Raw genomic sequence first — 24,234 nt, forward strand, 5'->3', positions numbered from 1 at the left:
TTTCGAGGTCTATTTTCTCCCACTTGTCATTTTGGAAACGAATCTCCAAAAGGACATTATTTCGAGCAAACAAACATTATGTTCTCAAAAATTCGTGGTAGAAACAATACCCTTGTGTCTCATTTGAATAAATCACAATGAAACATATATCTATACTTGGGCCTTAGTTTGTCGAATAACAAACACTAAGCTCCCACTGAGTTTAGCAACTCTTTAGATATATACTTCCTCCGTCTTTTAATACTCGCAACGTTTGGACTTTTGCCACTATTCATATAATCTACTTTGACTATTCGTAGTGTTTTTTATATAAGATAAAACATAGTCATGTGGGATCTTGTTAGATTCGTCTCAATGTGTATTTTCAAAATATCAACTTTTTATAATTTTTGCATAAAGAGAATTTAAGATATAAATGATCAAAGTTGTGCATCGGCATGCGTGAAACTAACAAACGTTGCGAGTAATAAAAGACGGATGAAGTATATATTTATTATTGAAAACATATTCTGGAATTACTTTTCAAAAGCTTTGACGAATTTGGTTTAGTTTGGAGGTAGGTGAGCATTTTGTGTAGAAATTATAGGAAAAATCTTTATGATTCATCAAATCATGTACTAATTGACTTCGATCATTCCAACGCAGATATGCCATATCTTATGGAGCTAGATCGTGAAATTACAACACACAATCATTGATGATCATTTTTGGTCTTAAAGTAATCATCGTCATGATCTAACCTAGATCTTTATGATTTCTTGCCAATTGGATTTTATACTTCTGAATCTTTGAACTAGCCAAACAAATTCAAACTTATATCACATTGAGTAAATGAAACAATATTCACTCAAATCTAGGTGAAATGATAAAGTCATAAAATCTTTCTTTAGCTTTGAACTCTATTGTCTAGGTGTTCTAACAATAGTTCATATCTATTGTTACTTTCAACAAGTAACACTTGCTTTGTCTTGAAAGATCTAGAAATCAATCAACTTTCAAAATTCCATCAAAATAGAGCTTTTGAATGTTGCCTTGTTGATATGGTCTAAGCAACAATGCTAAGAAACTCAAAGCAAGAGATTGATTTGAACCTAGTTAAGTTCTTATTGCTAAAGAGTTGTTTGTTTTAATCAAGCATACGTGACTTAACCCGTAAATGACCATTTCATTCAAATAAACAAACAAACATTGTTTTTGTTTTTCTGAATGTGAGTCTTTCTGTGTTTGAAGTAGAAATTTAGGTATGATGATTATGGAACAAAATAGCCATTAAGTTCCATCCTTGAAAGGACTTAAAACAAACTAGATGACCCTACAACTAATGTAGAAATGACATGCTTCATTTCCCACTTGTAGATCATTAGTGTATCCCAACTTCCATCTTTTGAGTTATTACCGAAGTAAGAACCTCAAGCGGTATATGATACCAAGGAAGTTTGATTGCTAGGTTATTTTTTCTTTAAACATAAACTTATAGGTAGAAACGGAATCGTAAATTCTTTTCATTTGTTCCTTGTTTTCCTATTTCTTCTACCCTTTCTTATAGTCTTAAGAATTGACTTCTCTAGTGTTGAATTTTATACATTGTTAGACATGTCCAATGTCACTCCAACAAATTTCTTACCATTTTATTTATGTTCATTATTCGATCTCTTTCAACTAGATGATCTTACCAGAAGCTTCTAAAGTTCTCTAAGCATCGATCTATTCGAATGTCTAGGGACTAGACTCATTCGAGAATTAAATGGACAAAGATTTTAGGTTGTTAACCATTAGTAAAGTTGAGCGTTTAAACTCAATGCTTTATGATCTCAAAACTACATTGTATTTTGAATTCACAAGCACCAATCGGTTTGCCATTCGACTTTAATACTCGAAAACAACCATAAAAGTCGCTAAAAGAAACGTAAATTAATTGCTCACTTTCTCTCATTTCCGTGAATCGTTTTTGGATTCACTACCAATCGAGGAAATTTACTTTTACCTTTCTAAAAGGATTTACTACAGTGCAAGATATTTAATTATAAACAATAATTAAAACATACATTGAAGCATGCAAAGTCTAAACATTTATCATGAGTAATAACCTGAAAATTAAAGCAATCATGCAATTTAAACAAGTCGTTGGCATTTTATTCGAATTTATTGTTCTGGCAGGTGTGAATAAAATGAATCCAAGATCCTTAAATCATTGAAGAATTAAGCACAATATGTATTTCGACTCAATTCTAAAATATTTTAGGTAAGCAAATCCTTTGCTAATAGTCTAGAAACTACTCTTGGTTGATAGGTACGTCTAAGAACTTATTAGGTAAACCTATCTCATTTGCCATGACATAAAAAGACTCCTTACTTATATCGTTGAGTTTAACCAAAACTAACATGTACTCACAATTATTTGTGTACCTTACCCCTTTAGGATCAATAAGTAACACCTCGCTATGGCGGAAAACTATTACTAAGATTGATGTAAAGGTTATCCAAGTAAGTTTTATTTTGGCATGACACCTTTTAACTCAATTTTTAAGTTTGGAACTTAAGGCTCTTACTATGTTGGTTACATTTTAAGTGAACTAAAATCTTTAATCATGCAACATAATCAAGCCACAATCTCATGCATAATTAAGACATATTAAAAGCAATAAATAACTTAAAGCATGCATAAGATATAAATGTGATATAGTATGGCCCGACTTCATCTTGAAGCTTTAACTTCAAACCCCGTCTTGAAAATGGATTGGAAACTCCGTCTTGAATTTCACCATGGGAGGTGCCATTTTCTTCAAATAGGATAAGCTATAATTGAAACTAATTACAACTATTTGATGGTACGCAGACCATATTTAAAATAAAAACTTTGGTGCATTAGACCAATTTTACATTCAAATTAATGGTACGCGAACCATATTTACTATCCTATTTGGGTCATACTAGTGACTTTCCATAACCTGCAAACAGTACATTTACATATACCATTCACCCATTCATTTATCAATGAATGGCCCACATAGCAAGTTAGTAGAACGTATTATGCATCATATAAATATTTGCAACAACTAATCAAAGGGTTCCAATAATCTACAAATTATTCAATCCTTATGAGTTCTAATCGAGTTGTTTTAACCTTAAAGGAATGTAGACCGAATCAAGAGTTTAATGACTAAAAGCTCCCGCTAAAACCAAGAACTTTACATGCTTTACAAATTTTAAACATAAAATTGTATTTCCTAGTCCAACCGGAAACTTACAAATTTAATTAAAATTTAAAGCTCATATAAAATAATATTTAAATCCTTTAATTTTATTTTCAGTTGATTAAAATTAATTAATTTAAATTTTATCAAGGTTTTAAATTTAGTAAAATAATTAGTATAAATAAATTTATAATAATTAAATGAACCAAAATTAAATTCCGAGAAAAAATTAAATTACGAATTGAAATTAAATTTGTTTTCAACCGAAAAATAAATAAAACGACCCTTACGTACTAAGGCAAGGCCTTAGGCCGAAGCCCAAGCCTCGCCCAAGCACAACACAGCTGCAGCGCCATGGGCTGCGTGTACGAAGCAGCGCCCAGGCCTGCGTTGAGTGGCCGAGTGATGCCCATCGCTGCGCACAACCTCGGGTTGTGCTTGCTGCTCGCTGCCTTGCGGCTGCTCGCTTGCTCGCTGCTTTGCGGCTGCTCGCTTGCTCGCTGATGGCTGCCAGCGTTTTGCCTTGGCATGAGCAGCGCATGCAAGCTCCCTTGGTCGTATGCTGCTGCCTTGCCTCGTACCTGGCGCTACGTTGCATCGATACCCTTTGTTGCTCGACCATCCACACGGCACACACGGCACAGCCTTGCCTGCCGCGCATGCCTCGTTGCTCGTTGCCTTGTACCGCATGGGCGACGAGCTCCCTTGCTCGTCGTCGCATGCCCGCACAATGCAACACCCCTTAAGGGTAACACTTAGCTTGCATTGCTTCGTGCGTGCAACATTGGTGATCGGTTTTATAAAAATTAATAATTTTTATACTTTAATTTAATTGACGAATTAACAAATCATATTAATTTCATTAAATTTGGGCAAAAATCAAAAAATTATTATTCAAATTAATTTCCGATTATATTTATTTTCATGGATTCAAATCTAGGTCATAAAATTTTAAAACTTTTCAATTTTAACAAATTTTATGGTGGTTTTTAATCATAGGATCCTAATTAAATTGCTAATTAATTATGAAAATCAAAACAAATTCTAAATTATTCGAATTTCAACAAATTAATTACAATTAAAAATTAGGTTGTATAATTAACAAGATTAGGCTTTAAAATTGTTAAACATATACAAGTAACTGTTTAAGATTTCGACCATTATTGACACTTTCCCCAAGTGTGGTCTAGACAAACATCACAACAAATTGCTAACAATAGACGAAGACTTGAAACCTCTATTGATGTATTACGATGGCTAGCTTTACAAGGACTAGCTATGAGAGACCGGGATGAAAGTGATGAATCTTCTAATCAAAGAAATTTTCTTGAACTTCTGAAACTACTTTCTTCATATAATAAGGATCTTGCAAAGTGGTTTTAAAAAATGCTCCAAAAAATTATACCTACACTTCATCAGACCTACAAAAGGAGGTTTTACATATCATAGCTGAAAAAATCAAATGAGCCATTCGTGAAGAAGTTGGTGAGAGCAAATTTTGTATTATTATTGATGAAGCAGGGGATGTATCAAAGAGGCAACAAATGGCTATGGTCTTGATATTTGTTGATGACCTTGGTCGTGTAAAGGAACAACGTTTTTTTAGCATTATTCATGTTCATAATACCTCGTCAGTGACTTTGAAAAATGAGATTTTTTCTGTTTTTTCCCACTATTTCTTTGATATAAAAATATTCGAGGCCAAGGTTATGATGGTGCAAGTAACATGCGTGGAAAGTGGAATGGATTACAAGTATTAGTTAGTGATGAGTGTCCTCTTGCTTATTATGTCTACTGTTTTGCCCACCGTTTACTATTACCATTAGTAGCTGCAGCGAAGGATGTCATCCCTATTTATCAATTTTTCTCCAAGCTAAACTTTGTTGTCAATGTTGTTCTTGCATCGTATAAGCGAGTCTTTGAATTAAGAGATGCTTTTTCTATTGAGGTAAACAATTTGATTGAGGATGAGCAACTTGAAACTAGAACTGGCTTGAATCAAGCAAGTAACTTGCAGAGGCCTGGTGATACATGCTGGAGTTCTTACTTGAGATCAATTTCAAGTTTGATCAAAATGTTCAGTGCCACTTGTGTTGTTCTTTATAAGCTTATTGACGAAGGAGGTACATCAATAAACGTGGAGATGGAACAACAACACTTGAAACTATGACTTCCTTTGACTTTGTTTTTATGTTACATCTTATGAAGAAGATATTGGAAATCACCGACTCACTTTCTCAATCTTTACAGAGAAATTTATTGACATTTTGAATTCATTGCATCTTGTTGAGAGTTCACAGATACTTTTGCAAAAAAAAAGAGATAGTGGGTACGTGGGATTCTCTTTTGCTGGAGGTGACCTCTTTTAGTGAATGCCGCATGTAGACACCTACTTTTGTCTCCATTCCCGAAAGGGAAAGGTTCGATGATGAAAGCATAAAATCTCCACTTGACAACGCATCTCCAATAAAATAAACGGATCTCAATTCCCCTTTTCATTTCACCCGAAACCTGCTATTTATGGAAACCTGCTAAAAATAGTAACTGCCGTAAAAGGTAGCTTCTAAAAGTGGCAAAACATAAAAGATAGAAACCTGTCAGAATTAGGTGTTGCATTCCAACATAAATCCTAAATGAGATAGAAAACTGCGAGAATCCTATTCCTAATAGGATTCGAAAATAAGAGTTACGTATTAATTAAAATCCTAACGAGCCTAGAGTTCGTAACGGGCCCAGACGTATTCCGTCATAAAATTGATACGCGCTAAAAGACTCGATTAAATCTCAAACTCTACGGATTTCAGGAATCCGAATCTGACTAAAGAAAACAGCCCAGACCCTATTTTCAACGCCTGGCTCTGGGCGCTGAAATCTTCGGCGCCTAGGCTTGGGCGCTGAAAATACCTAGGTACGTGTTTTTTCCTAATTCTTTGTGGATTAGAACTCTGCAATTCTATCTTTCCACGAACTCTTCCCTATAAATAGGCCCCTAAATTTGACGTGAAAAGAACACACAACAACACATAATTATATTCTGAGTATTGACTCTAAACCCCTTAGCCTAAGCCTCTCGCTGCGAAATTGTTCACGCGTTCTGTCGCAATCAATCCATAAATCGAACAGAACGTATCCTGTCCCATAATTGAGATTCGTTAAATAAAAAGGAGAAATAGCAAAGTCAAAGTGGTTAGTTTTCTATGATTTAACTGCTTTCCTCGCCCTTTTTATGAACTGTTAAACTAACCTAATCTGATTGTTCTATCACGCCTAACAAATATAATATTTTTGGGAAATTGGATTATCATGCTAGGTCCCTTAATGCTATGTAAATCAGATAATCGCGATCGATCTAGTATTATATGTTGCATATTGCTAAAATCAACTCAGATTAGTTTAATAGTTAACGCATGTCCCTTCAATTATTTATGCTGAGCTAGTAAGAATATCCTGCCTCTGGAGTTATCGACGAGCGAAGTACTCCTCTCGTTAGTTACAGTCCCCCGAACCCTCAATCTCTACCTTGCGGGTGTATATTGAGAGATCCCCACACCAGGGATCACAAGGGAACCTACGGTCGTCGTGGTCAATCATAATTGCACTCCCTTTATGTCACGATAACCGGGTTTTGTCAGTTTTTCTCATTGTCGTTAAAAACTGAATGGCGACTCCTATATTACTAGTCAATTGGGTGTATACTCACAGGGAATCCAATTACACTTGATTGAATAAAAAGAATCGTCACACCCACGAGGGACGAGGTCACGCATTAGCCTCGTGCTTTTTCGACCCCCTCACAGTGGCGACTCCACTGGGGATAGTGAAGGAAATACTCGTGCTTGTAGGTAATCAAAATAGCCGAAGGGTGAAACGATCCTACCCCGCGTTTATTTCCCCATCAAGTTGGGACGACCTGAAAATCAGCATATTAATGTGAACGGGCAGAACCGCATAACGAATCTCGGCTCCCTCGGGAGTTGGGACTAAGGATACCTTTTTTCGCCAATAGGGGGGTGCATACGCCGCGCATGTTTCCCACTCGGTACTTGTGCAGGTAGTACACCTATCCCGAACCCAATCGCTCGCCCGGCCATTAGGTCCCTCTCGCCTGCATGCCCCCTTGGCTTGCACTTGCGGGTTGGCTTCTTGGGCGAAATTCGTCTGTTGAAGACACTACCTCGACCGGGGCATGTGTTGGATCTACGATAGAAGCGGTACCAAGCCAGGCGCAAATACTACCTATAGAAGCCTATCATAAACTACGTGACATATTTAATTTTCAAATCCATGTTTGTAATGTAGTTATGTGTAGGGAACTATGTGACTAAGTTATGATTGTGCGTACGAATAATGCTAGACAAATAATGCTAGAAAACCAACGACCTTAAAAACTGCCCAAACATTCATAAACCAATTGGCCAAAGAGTTATACCAAAATACGTGCTCCGCAAGCCCGAACGATCGCTACAAAAATAAGCGACGTTCGGGATGGCCTGTAACGAATCCCATAAACGCTGCACAACGCGTAAAGGACGTTATAAGGCAAGCACGCAAAATTAAAGTCGTAAAAACAAAAGTAGACGCAAACAGAAAACGAGAACCAGCCAGGGACGCATTTTCAACGCCCCTGGCTGGGCGCCAGAATTTCTAACGCCCACTTCTGGGCGCTGAAGTTGCTGCCTGGCCTTTTGGTCAGGCACAGCAGCCTCGGTGCCCGCGCATAAAAAAAATATACGTAGCAAAAAAAAACTTCTCGTAAAAATTGCTGCAGGGGCGTATGAAAAGGCACTCGACTCTAAAAGCGACTAAAAAATAAAAAAATAAATAACTCTTTGTGTCGTTGTTAGGCCTCCTACGACGACAATGCTCGGCACCAAAACCGAGCATGCTAATTAAACGACCTTGAATGTCACACAGGCAAAATATTCAAAAAAATAATGTTCGAATAAAGTCTTCAAGAAAAAAATAAATGTTCAAATAAATCCGAGTCTAGACTAGGCTATGCCAAAATACAATCCAAATCCTAAGTCTTAGTTGTCTTATCCATAGAATCGGTCCTAATGCTTGGTGTCGTTCTGCAAGTTAAAAGGTTAAACCATGTTGAGTCTCCCTTCCTAACATTTAAATCAATAAGCACCCATATGTAATTGTCATCCCTTGCTAAGAGTCTACGGCCTCAATACTCTCTCTCACCAATAAAAAGAACCTATTATTTAATTTAAGTATTTGCAAAATGGAAACGGTCACATTCTGAAAATCATTCCCCCATAGTCGCACAAACCCCAAAGTGAACCTAAGGTGTCAATACCGTTAGCAAAAAATTAATAGCCTCAAGGCTTAGGATCACATTGAGTCACGACTATCATAGTCCTCTCGAGTCACTCACTCCTTGAAATACTACTAAGTACGGACTAAAAGATTTTCCATGAATGCAACATGACCAACCATGAAAATACCCAAATCGGCATACCATAAGGCTACCATTGGGGTAAAAGCAATACACACTAAGAGAGAAGCCGCACTAATGATTCTAGTCTTGCAAAAATGAAAATTCGATCTCCCCAATTAACCACCTTGCCAACATTAAGCAAAATGGCGCATGACAAATGAACACCCAAGGGTTAAAATCTAAAGTGTCAACCAACGAAAGTCTGAGTCCAATTAGCCTAAGTCTGAGAGTCGCTTGGTCAAGTATTATAGGCTTACGCCACGTCATTATTTTGAGTCTAGGCCACCTCCTTGTATTCATACACGGGTTATAATCAGAAAGATTAATGAAAGTTCGAGTCTAAATCACAACTTCCAATTAAATCCCGAGAACTGTAAAAAATTATTTTCGATGTAATTCTTTCGTTAAATTTCAATAAGGTAAAAACAACATTTTGAATCTACGCTATTTGCACATTTTAAGAAATGACTAAATACGCTTGCAAAGTAAGACAATTTAAAGGTCCACCCTAAGCCTACTAAAATTAAAGGTCCATCCTAGGCCTACTAAAATTAAAGGTCCACTATAGGCCTACCAAACGAGGCTCACTCAGTCTCGCCTCGTGACTCAAAGACCACAACCATCTACCTTTTAGCCCAAATGAAAAATTCGAAGGATTTATGTTGGGGAGAAATCCCAAACAAAAAGAAAAAATAGAAAGAGAAAAGGAAGAGCGAAAAGAGCCATGAAATACTTAGCCCGTACCTCCCAAAGTGCGAAATCTACCCAAGTAAACAAAGGAAAAGAATTGAGTCAACCAATCCAAATCATAAAATTCTACGATGTCTACCCTTTCCAATCCTTATGCTCTTAGACGCCTTCGCTCTGGGGTCCCTGTTCAGCGCATTTAACCCATCCATGTTCTCATTGCCATAACCCAAGAAACCATTACCTCAACTCTTGTTTTTGAACTTGTTATCAACCGCAAACCACGCACGGCCATTGACACGTGCGTCATGCCCATCATTTCCAAAGTCCAAACCTGCTCTTACACCACCATTAGCATAATGACCATATAACTTGTTTGGATACGTCCTGCTGATATACCCTTGAGCCATCCCTATGCTACTCATTGGCCTTGATTGATGTAAACTCGTGACACTAGCCTGAGGCCGTAAAAAATGAATCCTAGCAGATGTAATCCTTATGCTTGACCAATACCTATACAAATTACCCTATCTCATTCAACCCATCTTTCAAGCCGTCTTGAGTCACAAATAAAGAAAACAAATGAAAAGAACATTCTACGCTTAACATAAAAAAATATATAATGTGAATAAAAAAAAAAGAACTTTGCAAAGCGCCCCTAAAGTTAGTCTAAAAAGAAAAAGAAGCATTTAGCGCACCAAAAAAGAACCGCCCAGGAAACATTTCCAGCGCCCACACCTGGGCGCCGTAATCTTTAGCGCCCCTGCCTGGGCGCCGAATCTCTCTGCTTGCCAAATTTTGTCCAGAAGTGCTCGTCATTTTATCCGCACATGCACGGAAAAATAACGAACACTTGGAGGGGTACAACACGTATTCAGACATACGTACCACCAAAAAAATACATGTACTCAAAAAAAAATATAAAACAAATTTTTGGCTTACGGCAAGGCAGCAGATTAAAATAATAATAAACTTCACTTATTCTACCATTTCTAATAATATGTTTCCATCTCAGAACATACTTATCGAATTCGGCATTCTAAGAAACCATTTTCTAGGCTAAGAACTACGCAAGACCTGATTCCAAATTAAATATATTTAAGGCGGATACGTAGGCAATCCATGATTCGGTCCAACCAATTTGCAAAAATATCAAAGCCTATAGAAAAACAAGAATAAAAAATAGAAGTCCCTTATTGAAATTTAATTACTTGCAATCCAAGTCGAAAGAAAAATTTAAATCAAAGGAAGAATCCAAGTCATCAAGATGCCAAAATGAGCACACATCGAAAAATAATAAGGGCATGTACCCTTGCCAGAATGAGCACTCACACTCCTAGGCACTTAGCCAAGACTCAAAAGATCACTTTGCCTCAATTGAATGGGGGCTAGCGCAAGCGTCCATGACCCCTAAAGTACTCGACTTGACCCTCCCTAAAGCGAACTAACTCACTTAAAGACCTTCTTTCACCACTAGACATAGTCGTTCGCTTAAAGACCTTCTTTCACCCCCTAGACACAGTCATAGTCGCCGACAAGTAGTAAAGGCAGTAAGCTTGCAAAAAAGAGAATTGTTCTACAGCATTGCCCCATCGTTCCTTCGAACTCAGGGAACCCGTTCATGGTAATTCAAATGTTTGCGAATCCCCTTTGAAAAAAAAAACAGACATTGTCAATAGGACTTGGCACTTAACAAGGCTCACCCTACTCAGACATATGACACGGACGTCTAAAAATCGAAATCTAAAAGCATCATTAATGGGAAGACATAATAGCAACTGGGGGCTAAAAATTGAAATGGAAGAGCTAGGGGAAGAACTAAATATACCTTGACCTTTTGTACAGACATACACCAAGTAAATCTAAGTCAATTTGAAAACGGTTTATATTCCCGCAACTCTGGAAAAGATGGCCCTAAAAGCCTAAAGCATATGCCGAACGGGCACAAGTAATATCTTGACGCCTGCACCCTGGCTTCCAACAAATCCTTAGACAACATTCCAAAAATCATAACAGTATCTTGATTCACGCATGTACAAACCCTTCTATAAGTCAAACTTACTTAGGACACCTCGGATTGTACACAGTAGGACTCGGATTTCAAATAATTTCCAAAAGACTTCTTCGAACATAATAAAGAGTCATTGGTTTAAGCTAAGTATGTGTTTATCTCGATGTTACAAGTGAGTCAAAAAATTTCTATATACGATTATGGGTAAAGAAAGGCACCTATCTTTTGGTCAAGGCACAATTCAACATGTGACTACCTTGACCATGGCAATGTCGCACAATACGACATTTACAAGAGAAGTAGCAAATCACTACTCGAACGTACCTCGCACTAAACGAGTCTGGTTCAAACTATTCATGATCCATGTCACCATGAATGCATAAAAACGTATGCCAAGCATTATAGCACCAAGCCAATCCCGTAGCTACAATTGGGGGCTTGAGAAAAACACTCTAAAAATGCTCGAAATGACGATTTTATCGCAAATTCTCGACGCTAATGCTATACATACATCATAGGGGCACAATCCTAAGGTTTGATCGTGTAAAAAGAACCTTAGAATGGCTACAACCCCTCCCAAATTCTAAGCACTACTTAGAATATATAAAGTCACCCCACTAACAAGGGTAACTGAAAATCGCGAGTCACCAAAACTCCGATCAAACTACTGCGCATAATGCTCGCCCTACAAGCGCCCGTTACACAGTCTACCTCGTTCCAAAGCAAAAGCGAAAGAAAAAAAATCAAGGATAAGAACTGTCAAAATATACCCAAAAATAATTGTTAACGCCCAGAGCTGGGCGCCGATATCTTTAACGCCCCAGCCTGGGCGCTGATTCTTTCTTCTAGCCAAGTTTTGCCCAGATATAAAAATAAGAAAGTAACACCTATGAATCCTCGCATCGAACGAAGTAATAAGCCGTGCAAACCCACGCAGAAGGTGCTACACTTGTTCAAGCACCTGAACGAGGCGTGATGAAGTACTCCAATGCAAAAAATAATAATATCCCAACACCTGGAGAAATGTTCTAATACATGTGTTTAGGCCACACAAGCCTACGTCGCACCATAAGTTCAGTTATCCCACGGTACAAGTCTAAAAAAGGAGAGTAAGGCATATTGCGCTAATGCGGGCACGACCAAAGAGCACGTGTAAAAGAGGCAAAGACTACTTATCGCCCAAATTCAAAATGCAAGCCACAGGACTTCTACATTAAGGATTGAAGGTAGCAAAACATTACCTACCACGGAAGGGATAGCTCGCACCTACACGAGCGGAACCCCGGGGCATCTTTCTCGAAAGAACCTACAAAAATCGTACGCCAAAAAGAAGCATCCCAACATACTTGGGGGCTCCAAGCTACGAAACAACCATAGCGAAATAAAAAAAATCTCGAAGCAAATGTTTGAATAATCGGAAGGGCACGATGTTTGAGCCCACTTCCTGAATGGGCCTGAACCCTATCAAGCTTCTAAGCAAACTATTCAAAATCAGTCGTTACTCAAAAAAAAAAATGAAACAATCCAAGCAAACTGATTAATGGACCGCACACCACGACCATTCTATGAACACTCGTTCGCACATACATGTCATCATTCACGAACGCGTTCAAAAGGAAAAATATACAACAACAAGAGCGGTCAAAGTCTTACGCCTCAAGGTATGTTCCTCGGGCCATATAGACTCGCCCAACTATCACAATAACTGTACGCCTTAAGAGCAACAGTTCCTTAAAATAATCGCCCCAAAGAGACAAGCACCGTAGTCCACCAATCGGCTACGGCTTCTCAAGAAAATCATCACGTTCTAAAAATAAAGAAAAAAACAAAAGAAAAGAGAATACATAGAACTTCCAAGTGAAATAAACGAATGAACAAGAGGCCAACTGTGTCATCAAGAGACCAGCCCAAACAACACTTTCAACGCCCCACCTGGGCGTGAATTATTTCAACGCCCAGGCCTGGGCGTCGAAAATGATCCCAGACCCAAAAAACAGCTCTGACTTCTGTAGGGCCCTGCCATATTTATTCAACTTGAAAATTGTCGATTCCTTTACTGAAAGTCGCACCTCACGGCTTTGTTAAGAGTAGCACACCACTACAAAGATCGCTCGCACTTACGAGCACAATCCCAAACACGATCAAAGACATTACAGAATGCGTATCCCCAAGGAACCTCTTTGACAAGAAATGACCGTCAAGCACGAATGCTTGGGGGCTCGAAAGAAAATATATATTATGCAAAGTAAAAACAATATTCCCAGACTACGTTGTACGAAGTCCCGTGTTTGGATGTCTCAAAAAATAAAACCAGCTTACCACCTCAAGACAAAGGTCGCCGTTGATACTTATGCATAGTCCCCTAATCAAGGACCCCAGGTAATGGCAAAATTGAGCCGAAAAGACTAGCTCAAAACCATGAAAAGGTGATGACCACGAGACTATGGTCCATCTAAACACATTGTCAACCCACATTCAGGTTGCAACTAAACCCGAGCATCCCTCGGAAGAATTCGCTCCTACAAGAATAAATAAAAAGAAATTCCCAAAAGGGACTTGCCCGAGCATCCCTCGGAAAAAAATGAAATAGGGACTTGCCCACCTCAATCGGGCAAGATCGCGGCACGCGAATGCCAAATCGAAAAAACGAATTCAGGGACGTCCACCCTCAGCGGACAGGGCTCGCCTACCCTCAGCGGGCGGGGTCTGCGTCACTAGCCGCGCAGGTCCTCAGTTTTCGAAAAATAGAATCTTCAAAAAACAAAATGAAACAGGCTCGCCATCTTCAGCCGGCGGGGTCTACGGCGCAAACCACGTAGGTCCTTATTTTCAAAAAAAATGAACACAAAACAAATTTTAAAATAGATTCGTCCACTTCTATCGGACGGGGTGTCCACCCTTAGCGGACAAGGTTCGCCATCTTTAGCCGGTGGGGTCTACGTCACAAACCGCTTAGGTCCTTATTTTCAAATTTCAAAAACAGATTCGTCCACTTCTATCGGACGGGGTGTCCACCGTTAGCGGACAGGCTCGCCATCTTTAGCCGGCGGGGTCTGCGCCATTAAACCGCGCAGGTCCTTAGTCGCTGCAGCGATAACTTTTGCTGGATTTTCCTTCGTTTTACGTCCTATAAAAACAAGGGTGCTGGATTTTCCTTCGTTTTACGTCCTATAAAAACAAGGGGGTTGGATTTTTCTTCGTTTTACGTCCTATAAAAACAAGGGGGTTTTCTCGTTTAACTAGCCTTGAAAATGAGAATCTTTAAAAACATTTTTTACCTTGTGGTTGGGCTTGGCCAGGCCCAATTACACTTTGTAGCTTTGATTTCGAAAACATCCGTAGCTACTCCCAATGACAAAGTGAGGGAGTTTCTACGCACCTTTAGATCCTTCCAATGACAAATTGAGGAAGTTTCTATACTATCAGTTGACAAATCCCAATGACACGTGAGGGATATGTCGACACTTCAAAGTGATGACCCTTAAGTCAAATGTTATCACTCGGGGGCTCGTGAGACCCTCGCAAAACAGGTCACATACACCATGGCTTGTGTGACGCACTCCATCTAATACTTTGACCATCGTCTTACTCCAAGACTCAGTCAAAGTGGGGGCTAACTGTAGACACCTACTTTTGTCTCCATTCCCGAAAGGGAAAGGTTCGATGATGAAAGCATAAAATCTCCACTTGACAACGCATCTCCTATAAAATAAACGGATCTCAATTCCCCTTTTCATTTCACCCGAAACCTGCTATTTATGGAAACCTGCTAAAAATAGTAATTGCCGTAAAAGGTAGCTTCTAAAAGTGGCAAAACATAAAAGATAGAAACCTGTCAGAATTAGGTGTTGCATTCCAACATAAATCCTAAAGGAGATAGAAAACTGCGAGAATCCTATTCCTAATAGGATTCGGAAATAAGAGTTATGTAATAATTAAAATCCTAACGAGCCTAGAGTTCGTAACGGGCCCAGACGCATTCCGTCATAAAATTGATACCCGCTAAAAGACTCGATTAAATCTCAAACTCTACGGATTTCAGGAATCCGAATCTGACTAAAGAAAACAGCCCAGACCCTATTTTCAAACCCTGGCTCTTGGCGCCGAAATCTTCGGCGCCCAGGCCTGGGCGCTGAAAATACCTGGGTACGTGTTTTTTCCTAATTCTTTGTGGATTAGAACTCTGCAATTCTATCTTTCCACGAACTCTTCCCTATAAATAGGCCCCTAAATTCGACGTGAAAACAACACATAACAACACATAATTATATTCTGAGTATTGACTCTAAACCCCTTAGCCTAAGCCTCTCGCTGCGAAATTGTTCACGCGTTCTGTCGCAATCGATCCATAAATCGAACAGAACGTATCCTTTCCCACAATTGAGATTCGTTAAATAAAAAGGAGAAATAGCAAAGTCAAAGTGGTTAGTTTTCTGAGAACCGTGACGCACCTCTCAAGGGTGCATCGTAATGTGTCCCTTTTCGATGATTTAACTGCTTTCCTCGCCCTTTTTATGAACTGTTAAACTAACCTAATCTGATTGTTCTATCACGCCTAACAAATATAATATTTTTGGGAAATCGGATTATCACGCTAGGTCCCTCAAAATCAGATAATCGCGATCGATCTAGTATTATATGTTGCATATTGCTAAAATCAACTCAGATTAGTTTAATAGTTAACGCATGTCCCTTCAATTATTTATGCTGAGCTAGTAAGGATATCCTGCCTTTGGAGTTATCGACGAGCGAAGTACTCCTCTCGGTAGTTACAGTCCCCCGAACCCTCAATCTCTACCTTGCGGGTGTATATTGAGAGATCCCCACACCAGGGATCACAAGGGAACCTACGGCCGTCGTGGTCAAACATAATTGCACTCCCTTTATGTCACGATAACCGGGTTTTGTCAGTTTTTCTCATTGTCGTTAAAAACTGAATGGCGACTCCTATATTACTAGTCAATTGGGTGTATACTCACAGGGAATCCAATTACACTTGATTGAATAAAAAGAATCATCACACCCACGAGGGACGAGGTCACGCATTAGCCTCGTGCTTTTTCGACCCCCTCACACCGCAACATGGATATTCCAAATCCGACTTCTCTTTTTATTGAAAAGGGAGGTCGTGCTTGTCATCAACATGATCAATTCACAATTGAGCATCACTATCGAGTCAATATCTTTTATGCCGCAATTGATGTGCAACTTCAAGAGCTAAACAACAGGTTCAATGAAAAATCTGTAGAGTGGTTAACTCTTAGTTGTGCTTTAGAGCCTAGAGATGCTTGCAAGTTTTTCAATATTGATAACATTTGTGATCTTGTGAATAAGTTTTATCCTAAAGATTTCACTGATGTTGAAAAGGGACCATTAAGAATGGAATTGTGTCATTATGAGGTTGAGTTGATTCAGCATCCAAGTCTTGGGAAATTGTTTACAATATCTGATCTAAGTCTCTAGTTGGTGGATACTAGAAAAGTAAACATATATCCATGTATTTTTAGATTGGTGAAGATATTGTTGACTCTTTCGATTTCTACAGCAAGTGCCGAAAGGGCTTTCTCGGCGATGAATGTCATCAAAACAACACTCCGCAACAATATGAAAGATGAATATTTTAATAGTTGTATTCTTATGAACATTGAAAAAGACATTGCAAGGAGCTTTACTACAAAATCACTCGTGGATGCATTTCGAGATTTGAAGGAGCGTCGAGTTCTACTGGAGTAATTTATTGGTATGTTGACACTTTTAAGTATTTAAATTTTATAATTCGTCGCGTACTTTTTTTATTTACATTTTTATACTTAGTTTCCATAGAAATATTATTACCTATGCAATTTTAATATGTAAGGAGTATGTTTTTTAATTAACGGAAATTACTAAATTATAAGTATAACTTGTAGCCATTAGAAAGTTTTGACCCGCCCCCCCGTAGAGTCATGTCCTGGCTTCGTCACTGGTTATGTCTGCTTCTGCTTCCAATCTCATAAATGGGTCACCGTCTGCACCATTCAAATTGCACCGTGGGCTAAGACAGGGAGACCCACTCTCCCCCTTTCATTTTGATCTTGTAGTGGAATAATTAAACCTGGTAATTTGCAAAACCACCTCGTTGAAACTATGGAGTGGTATTGGGATCGATAACGGTGAGCTAACAATATCACATTTGCACTACGCCGATGATACCATAATCTTCTATCCTAGGAAACTCGAATATCTCCAAAATATCAAGAAGGTACTCATCCTCTTTTACTTAGCTTCGGGCTTTCGAGTCAATTTTCACAAATCCTCAATCTTTGGCCTAAATGTGTCGGGAAATTGGCTACAGTCGACCGCCCAGTCTCTGCTTTGTAAAATTGGGACCTTCCCCTCCAACTACTGAAAACAAGTTAGAAAGTGGCGTATTTTGAAAATGATTGGATTTTAAGCAATATTAGAGGAAATCGCTCTAATGCATAAGCTCAACTTTCCCTTAATGAGAAAAAAAATAAAAAAAATAACGTTTACTCTTTCGACTACTTTTAGCCGGATCTTTGGGCCGACCGACTCAATTAAGTTTGGGCCAATTGTAATAAGTGGAATCATCTTACCATAAGGCCTTACCCAAAAACTACAAATAAAACGCGGGAGAGAGATAGAGTTGAAACAGAGGGCGCAAAGGGCAATAATGGATGTAACTGCAATTACGCAAATAATACTATTAGCATGTAATATGAAGAGGAAGTATTACCCCATATACTATATGGGGCTACAGTACCCAATATAGCCAAAAAAAAGAACAATTATTTTATGACTATGTAATTGGGTTTGAGTGAGCTGACATGGCAATGCTTAGATGGAAAATGGACTACGTATTCCATACGTATATTATCAAGAATACAACAGGAATACAATAGGAATACATCATTTAATTTTTTTCCCTCCTTTTTTTTTCCACCTCTCTCCTTTTCTTCTTCACTGGCTCGTCTCCAATCTCCCTCCATTGTTATTCTTCACCGGTTCTTTAAGTTCCGGCAAGATTGAATTGGGGAAAAACTAATTCCTTCATCATCCTTCACATAAACCTTAGTTCTAGTTGCTGGAATTGAGCGGAATTAGCGATTGAATTGGGGATGAACATAATCCCTAGTTGTCGGAATTGAGCAGAACTCGTGCAATTTGGGAGCGCATCAGGTAATTACTCTTAAATTCGCAGTTTAGGGTTTGTAATTGAATATAATTGGTAATTTGTGAACTGGTTTTGTTGGTAATTGAATGGAATTTCGCGTTTATGTTTTGCCTTTTATTATGATGTTTTTTTGGGTAATTGAATGAAATTTCGCGATTCTGGCAGTTGTTGAATTTCGCAACGGGTTGACAGTTAATGTTGTTTGAAGTTGTTAATCTGATTTTAGATACTAGTTTAATTGAATTATACTAGTTTTAATTGAATTGCAGTAATAAAATGAAGAGTGAGATGTTGTTGAATTGCCTGAATTGCCTAAGTTGACCTTTGTTGACTTTTAATGTCTGGCAGTTGTTGAATTTCGCAACGGGCTGACAATTGATGTTGTTTGAAGTTGTTAGTCTGATTTTAGATACTAGTTTAATTGAATTATACTAGTTTTAATTGAATTGCGGTAATAAAATGAAGAGTGGGATGTTGGAAATAAGTGACGATGATTTGGGGTGTAATGTTGTGCAAGATATATGTGATGATGATTCGGAGGATGATGTTGTGCAAACTATGGATTATGTGAAGGATGGGAGAATGGGGAGGATATTAGATTCAGAGGATGATGTTGTGCAAACTATGGATGATGATCCGACAGTTGGGAAGATTGGGAGGATTGGGAGGATATTTGATTCGGAGGATGATGTTGTACAAACTATGGATGATCCAACAGTTGGGAGGATTGGGAGGATCGTTGGTTCACCTCCAAAAACTCCTCAAAAAACTCCAACTGTTGGGATCATGGATTTTGTTCCAGAAACTCCAAAAACTCCAACAGGCATGGATGCTGATTTTGTGCCACCTCCACAAGTTGGAATGGTGATAGGTACCACCATAGACCAGGAAAATGATTACTACAAAAGTTATGGAAGGCAAGAAGGGTTTGGGGTTGTCCGTTCTGGTGCTAGTGGTCCAGGAAAGGGTCCGGGTAAGGTTCTAACAACTGCCACATGGACGTGTGATTGCTTTGGTGAACCAGATAAACGGCATAAAAGGCCCGTACAACCTAAAAGGGTTCTGAATCAAACAAATTTGAAAAACCCGAGAAAGTCTAGGAAATGTGGATGTAAAGCTCTCATGTATGCTGGTGTTACAGATGGTCAGTGGGTAGTTAGAAAAGTCGTACTAGAGCACACAAACCACCACCCTACACCAAGTAAATCCAGGATAATTTTCCAGCACAGGGAGTACGAGCTAGGTAAATTACCGCTTATGAAAAAAAAGATCTTTAAAGATACCGATTCTGGTATGAGTTTGCCTCAAATACATAGACAGATGGCAAGGCAAAGAAATGGTTTTGAGGAACTTCCATTAACCTTGAAGGATATGCAAAATTTGTTAGAAAAAAAGAGAAAATCAGAAACAGCCGATGGAGATGCACAAGCGATGAACGATTATTTCAACAAAATGCAACAATGTAATCAGGACTTTTACCATGTTCGTAGACTTGATACAGAAGGATATTTGAAGGACGTGGTATGGATTGATGCTAGCAGTAGAGCGGCATACAAGGACTTTGGTGATGCAGTTTGTTTCGATGCAACCTACCTCGTTAACAAATTTAACCTACCATTCTCTAACTTTGTCGGTATCAATCACCATGGCCAGAGCATTTTGTTAGGCTCCGCTTTGATTTCACATGAAAACACAGAAACTTATACTTGGGTCTTTCAGAGTTGGTTGACTGCTATGGGGGGGAAATACCCCAATGCCATACTAACTGACCAAGATGGAGCAATGCGTAATGCATTGACTATTGCTATGCCACACACTAGGCATCGATGGTGCTTTTGGCACATAACATCTAAATTCGGGGTTAAACTTGGAAAGAAGGAAAAGTATGAAGAACTGAAAGCAGAACTCTTAAATGTGATTTATGATAGTGTCGCGCCTAATGAATTTGAGCAGAGGTGGAAGGAATTTATGGAAAGGTTCGAGCTCCAAAATGAAAAGTGGTTACTGAATATGTACGATGAACGTCATATGTGGGTTCCTTCTTACATGAGAGATATATTTTGGGCAGGCATGAAAACAACGCAACGGGTTAAGAGCATAAATAGTTTTTTTGATGTATACCTTCATAAGAGTACAACGTTGTTAGAATTTTCTACGAAATACATGACTGCAATGGAGGATCGATGTCGTACTGAGGCGGAAGCGGATGCATCCCAAATCCGTTCAACAAGAAGACTGGCAACGGATTTCAGGGTGAGTATTTCTTTATTTTCAGAGTGATTATTTCTTTTGATCCCGTAACTTTCCTTGTTTGAAGCTGACTTGACGTATGCTATGTGAAGGTGGAGAGGGTGTTTTAACGGGTGTACACAGATGGGAAGTTCGTAGATGCGCAACAACAATGCCAACGAATGGCATACTGTAATGGAAGGAAGAAGTGTGATTTGTCAGAAATCGTTGTAGAGCACATCATTGAGGACAGAGTTTGGATTTTGGTTGAAAGAAGAGAAGTTCCACTAGAGAAAACTCGAAAGAACTATAAAGTGACCTTTGAAAAAGTATCACATGATGTACAATGTAAATGAAAATTATTTGAAACACATGGTATAATGTGTAAGCATACCCTTAAGGTATATGATTTACATATGGTAACTGATGTACCTAAAAAGTACATATTGGACCGGTGGCGACATGATATTCCTAGGAAGCACATGAGAATCAAGGTTGCGTATCATGATCCTTCTAAGACTATTGAAGTTCGGAGGTATGTGTAATAACCTAGTGACATCTACTATAGAGTGTTCAAAGTTTTATGTGGCTTAAATAACACTTTATTTTTACACGGGTATGATAAGATGGCGTTAGCTTTCGAACATGTATGTGCAAAGGAAATGGTTAAGGATGGGAGTACGAAAATGGTGCTTACAAAGATCAAAGATATTATTGACCAATTGGATAAGGGGATATTGGAGTCAGCACCAAACAGCAGCGTAAGGGATGGTGGTCCTGGTGGTGATGTGTTAGGTTATGATACATATGAATAAACATAAATCATGCGGAAAAACCATAAAGCCAGGAAACATATTATTTACACATAATCATTTAGCATAATTCAGATGCATACACTTTGTAGCGTGCCCTCCCTAGCTGCGCCCGAACCGAACAAGAACAAGTCTTTAGGACTCCAAGTGTCGTCCCTCCGTAGATAGTCCACAGCACGTCCGGATCCGCCTTAAGCTTGACCAACTAGAATCGCCCTTAAGGTACTAGGATTTTCGGCTAAATAGGCAAGTGTTTGTGGCTGATTTTTGCTTGAAAATCTTACCTTTGAATACTTCAATTCTCGATGTAAATATGTGACCCTAGGCACCTATTTATAGAGTTATGGAAATGGACTTGGAATCCTATTAGGATACTAATTTATTTAATTAGAATCTGATTAAAACTCTATTTAAACAAATTCTATCTTTATTAGGATTAGGATTTAATCATATGACGAATTCCGATAGCATTAGGATTCGTCACGAACACGAGCACACACACACGCATGCACGCCCGCACGCAGGCCTTGCGGCCCACGCCGAGCGCACAGCGCATGGGCCTTGCTTCGCAGCCCATCTTGCTTTGTCGTGCGCGCGCGCCAAGGCTTGGCTGGGCCTGGCCTTGCGCTGGGCCTGGTCGAGCACTTGGCGTGGATGCGTGTGGCTTGCTGGGCGTCGGCCTGGCCTCGTGCTGGGCCTTCGTCTAGCAAGCCTCGTCTGATGCTAATTCGTACGATACGCTTTCCGATTAAATTCCCGATTCCGGAATTCATTTCCGATACGAACAATATTTAATATTTCCGATTCCGAAATTAATTTCCATTTCGAACAAATATTTAATATTTCCGTTTCCAGAATTATTTTCCGATTCCGATAATATTTCCGATTCTGACAATATTTCCCTTTCCGGCAATATTTCCGATTCCGGCAATATTTCCATTTCCAATAATATTTTCCGATACGTACCATGTTTCCGTTTCCGGCAACATCTACGACTTGGATAATATTTATATTTCCGATACGATCCATATTTCCGTTTCCGGCAATATCATCGTTTCCGGAGTATTCATTTCTTGCCTTTGACGATCTCAGCTCCCATTGAAACCAAGCTCCGTCGATTCCGAATATCCATAGATGGAGTATTTAGTTCCATTAAATACTTGATCCGTTTACGTACTATATGTGTGACCCTACGGGTTCAGCCAAGAGTAAGTTGTGGATTAATATCATTAATTCCATTTGAAATGAAGCGGCCTCTAGCTAGGCATTCAGCTCACTTGATCTCACTGAATTATTAACTTGTTAATTAATACTGAACCGAATTTATTAGACTTAACATTAAATGCATACTTGGACCAAGGGCATTATTTCCTTCATGATGGTGGTCCTGGTGGTGATGGTTCTGCTTCAATAACCATTAAAAGAAAACGGGAATGGACTGTATATTATTGTCCTGTATCAACTCCTGATTCACTTACACCTGGCACACAAGGAAGCGTTGTTAATGCGGGTGATAATGTTCTACCTTTGCATACTCCTAGCACAGATTCACTTACTCCTCTTAGCATACTAGTACCCACTACTTCCACTGATATTGCTGCTGATATATTTCGTGTACCCAATGATATATTTCGTGCACCCACTGGTGTTGTATTACCATTACCCACTGATACTGCTGCTGATATGTTTCGTGCACCCACTGATGATGTATTACCCACTGATGATGTATTACCATTACCCACTGCTACTGGTAAAATAATAGCATTGGATCCTAAAAAAAAGAGGAAAGCACACCGGCCGCGTAGTATGAGGCTCATGACTATTGCTGAAGAGCAGGTCACCAAAAAGAAGGGCGCAACGACCCAAAAGAAATTGGATTTTTTAGAAACTCAGGTAATTTCTCAACATTTCAACTGGTACGTTAGCAATAAACATTGGATACATGATACATGATACACAATATATTTTACAGGAAACCCCTACTAAAGAACAAGTCACCAAAAAGAAGAAGGGCGCAACGGCCAAAAAGAAATTGGATTTTTCAGAAACTCAAGTAATTTCTCAACATTTTAAATGTCAAACATTTCAAATGATACGTTAGCAATAAACATTGGATACATGATACAATATATTTTACATGGAACCCCTGCTGAAAAAAAAAGTAACCAAAAAGAAGAAGGGCGCAATATCCATAGATGGAGTATTTAATTCCATTAAATACTTGATCCATTTACGTACTATTTGTGTGACCCTACGGGTTCAGTCAAGAGTAAGCTGTGGATTAATATCATTAATTCCACTTGAACTGAAGCGGCCTCTAGCTAGGCATTCAGCTCACTTGATCTCACTGAATTATTAACTTGTTAATTAATACTGAACCACATTTATTAGACTTAACATTAAATGCATGCTTGGACCAAGGGCGTTATTTCCTTCAGTCTCCCACTTGTCCTTAGGGACAAGTGTGCATTTCCTAATTCCTTTATCGCTCGATGCTTGCTCTTGAACATAAGGTAAGAGTTGTCATCCTTATTTGTAGGGGAATACAGTTAATCATAATAACATGTGCGGAACAATCCCCAAAGCCAGGAAACATGTATAAAGCACAGATTAAGCAAACTTACATTCGAAGTGTGTTTTCCACAATAATCTGTCAACGAACACGAACGAAGAACTCCACT

The 24,234-nt window shown here is 38.9% G+C and overlaps 1 protein-coding gene across 1 annotated transcript; it reads left to right on the top strand.

Annotated features, from left to right (window-relative positions):
• Positions 1-18,971: 18,971 nt before the first annotated feature.
• Positions 18,972-20,792, top strand: LOC130462951 (protein FAR1-RELATED SEQUENCE 4-like). Its single transcript, XM_056831946.1, has one exon. It carries the CDS (start codon positions 18,972-18,974, stop codon positions 20,790-20,792), a length of 1,821 nt encoding a protein of 606 aa, XP_056687924.1.
• Positions 20,793-24,234: the final 3,442 nt, after the last annotated feature.

The sequence above is a fragment of the Spinacia oleracea genome, chromosome 6, assembly GCF_020520425.1.
Source record: "Spinacia oleracea cultivar Varoflay chromosome 6, BTI_SOV_V1, whole genome shotgun sequence".
Classification (NCBI taxonomy): Eukaryota; Viridiplantae; Streptophyta; class Magnoliopsida; order Caryophyllales; family Amaranthaceae; genus Spinacia; species Spinacia oleracea.

Bases quoted from the DNA above. Each gene is read 5' to 3' on its own strand.
- LOC130462951 (XM_056831946.1), top strand. From the start codon at position 18,972: ATGAAGAGTGGGATGTTGGAAATAAGTGACGATGATTTGGGGTGTAAT.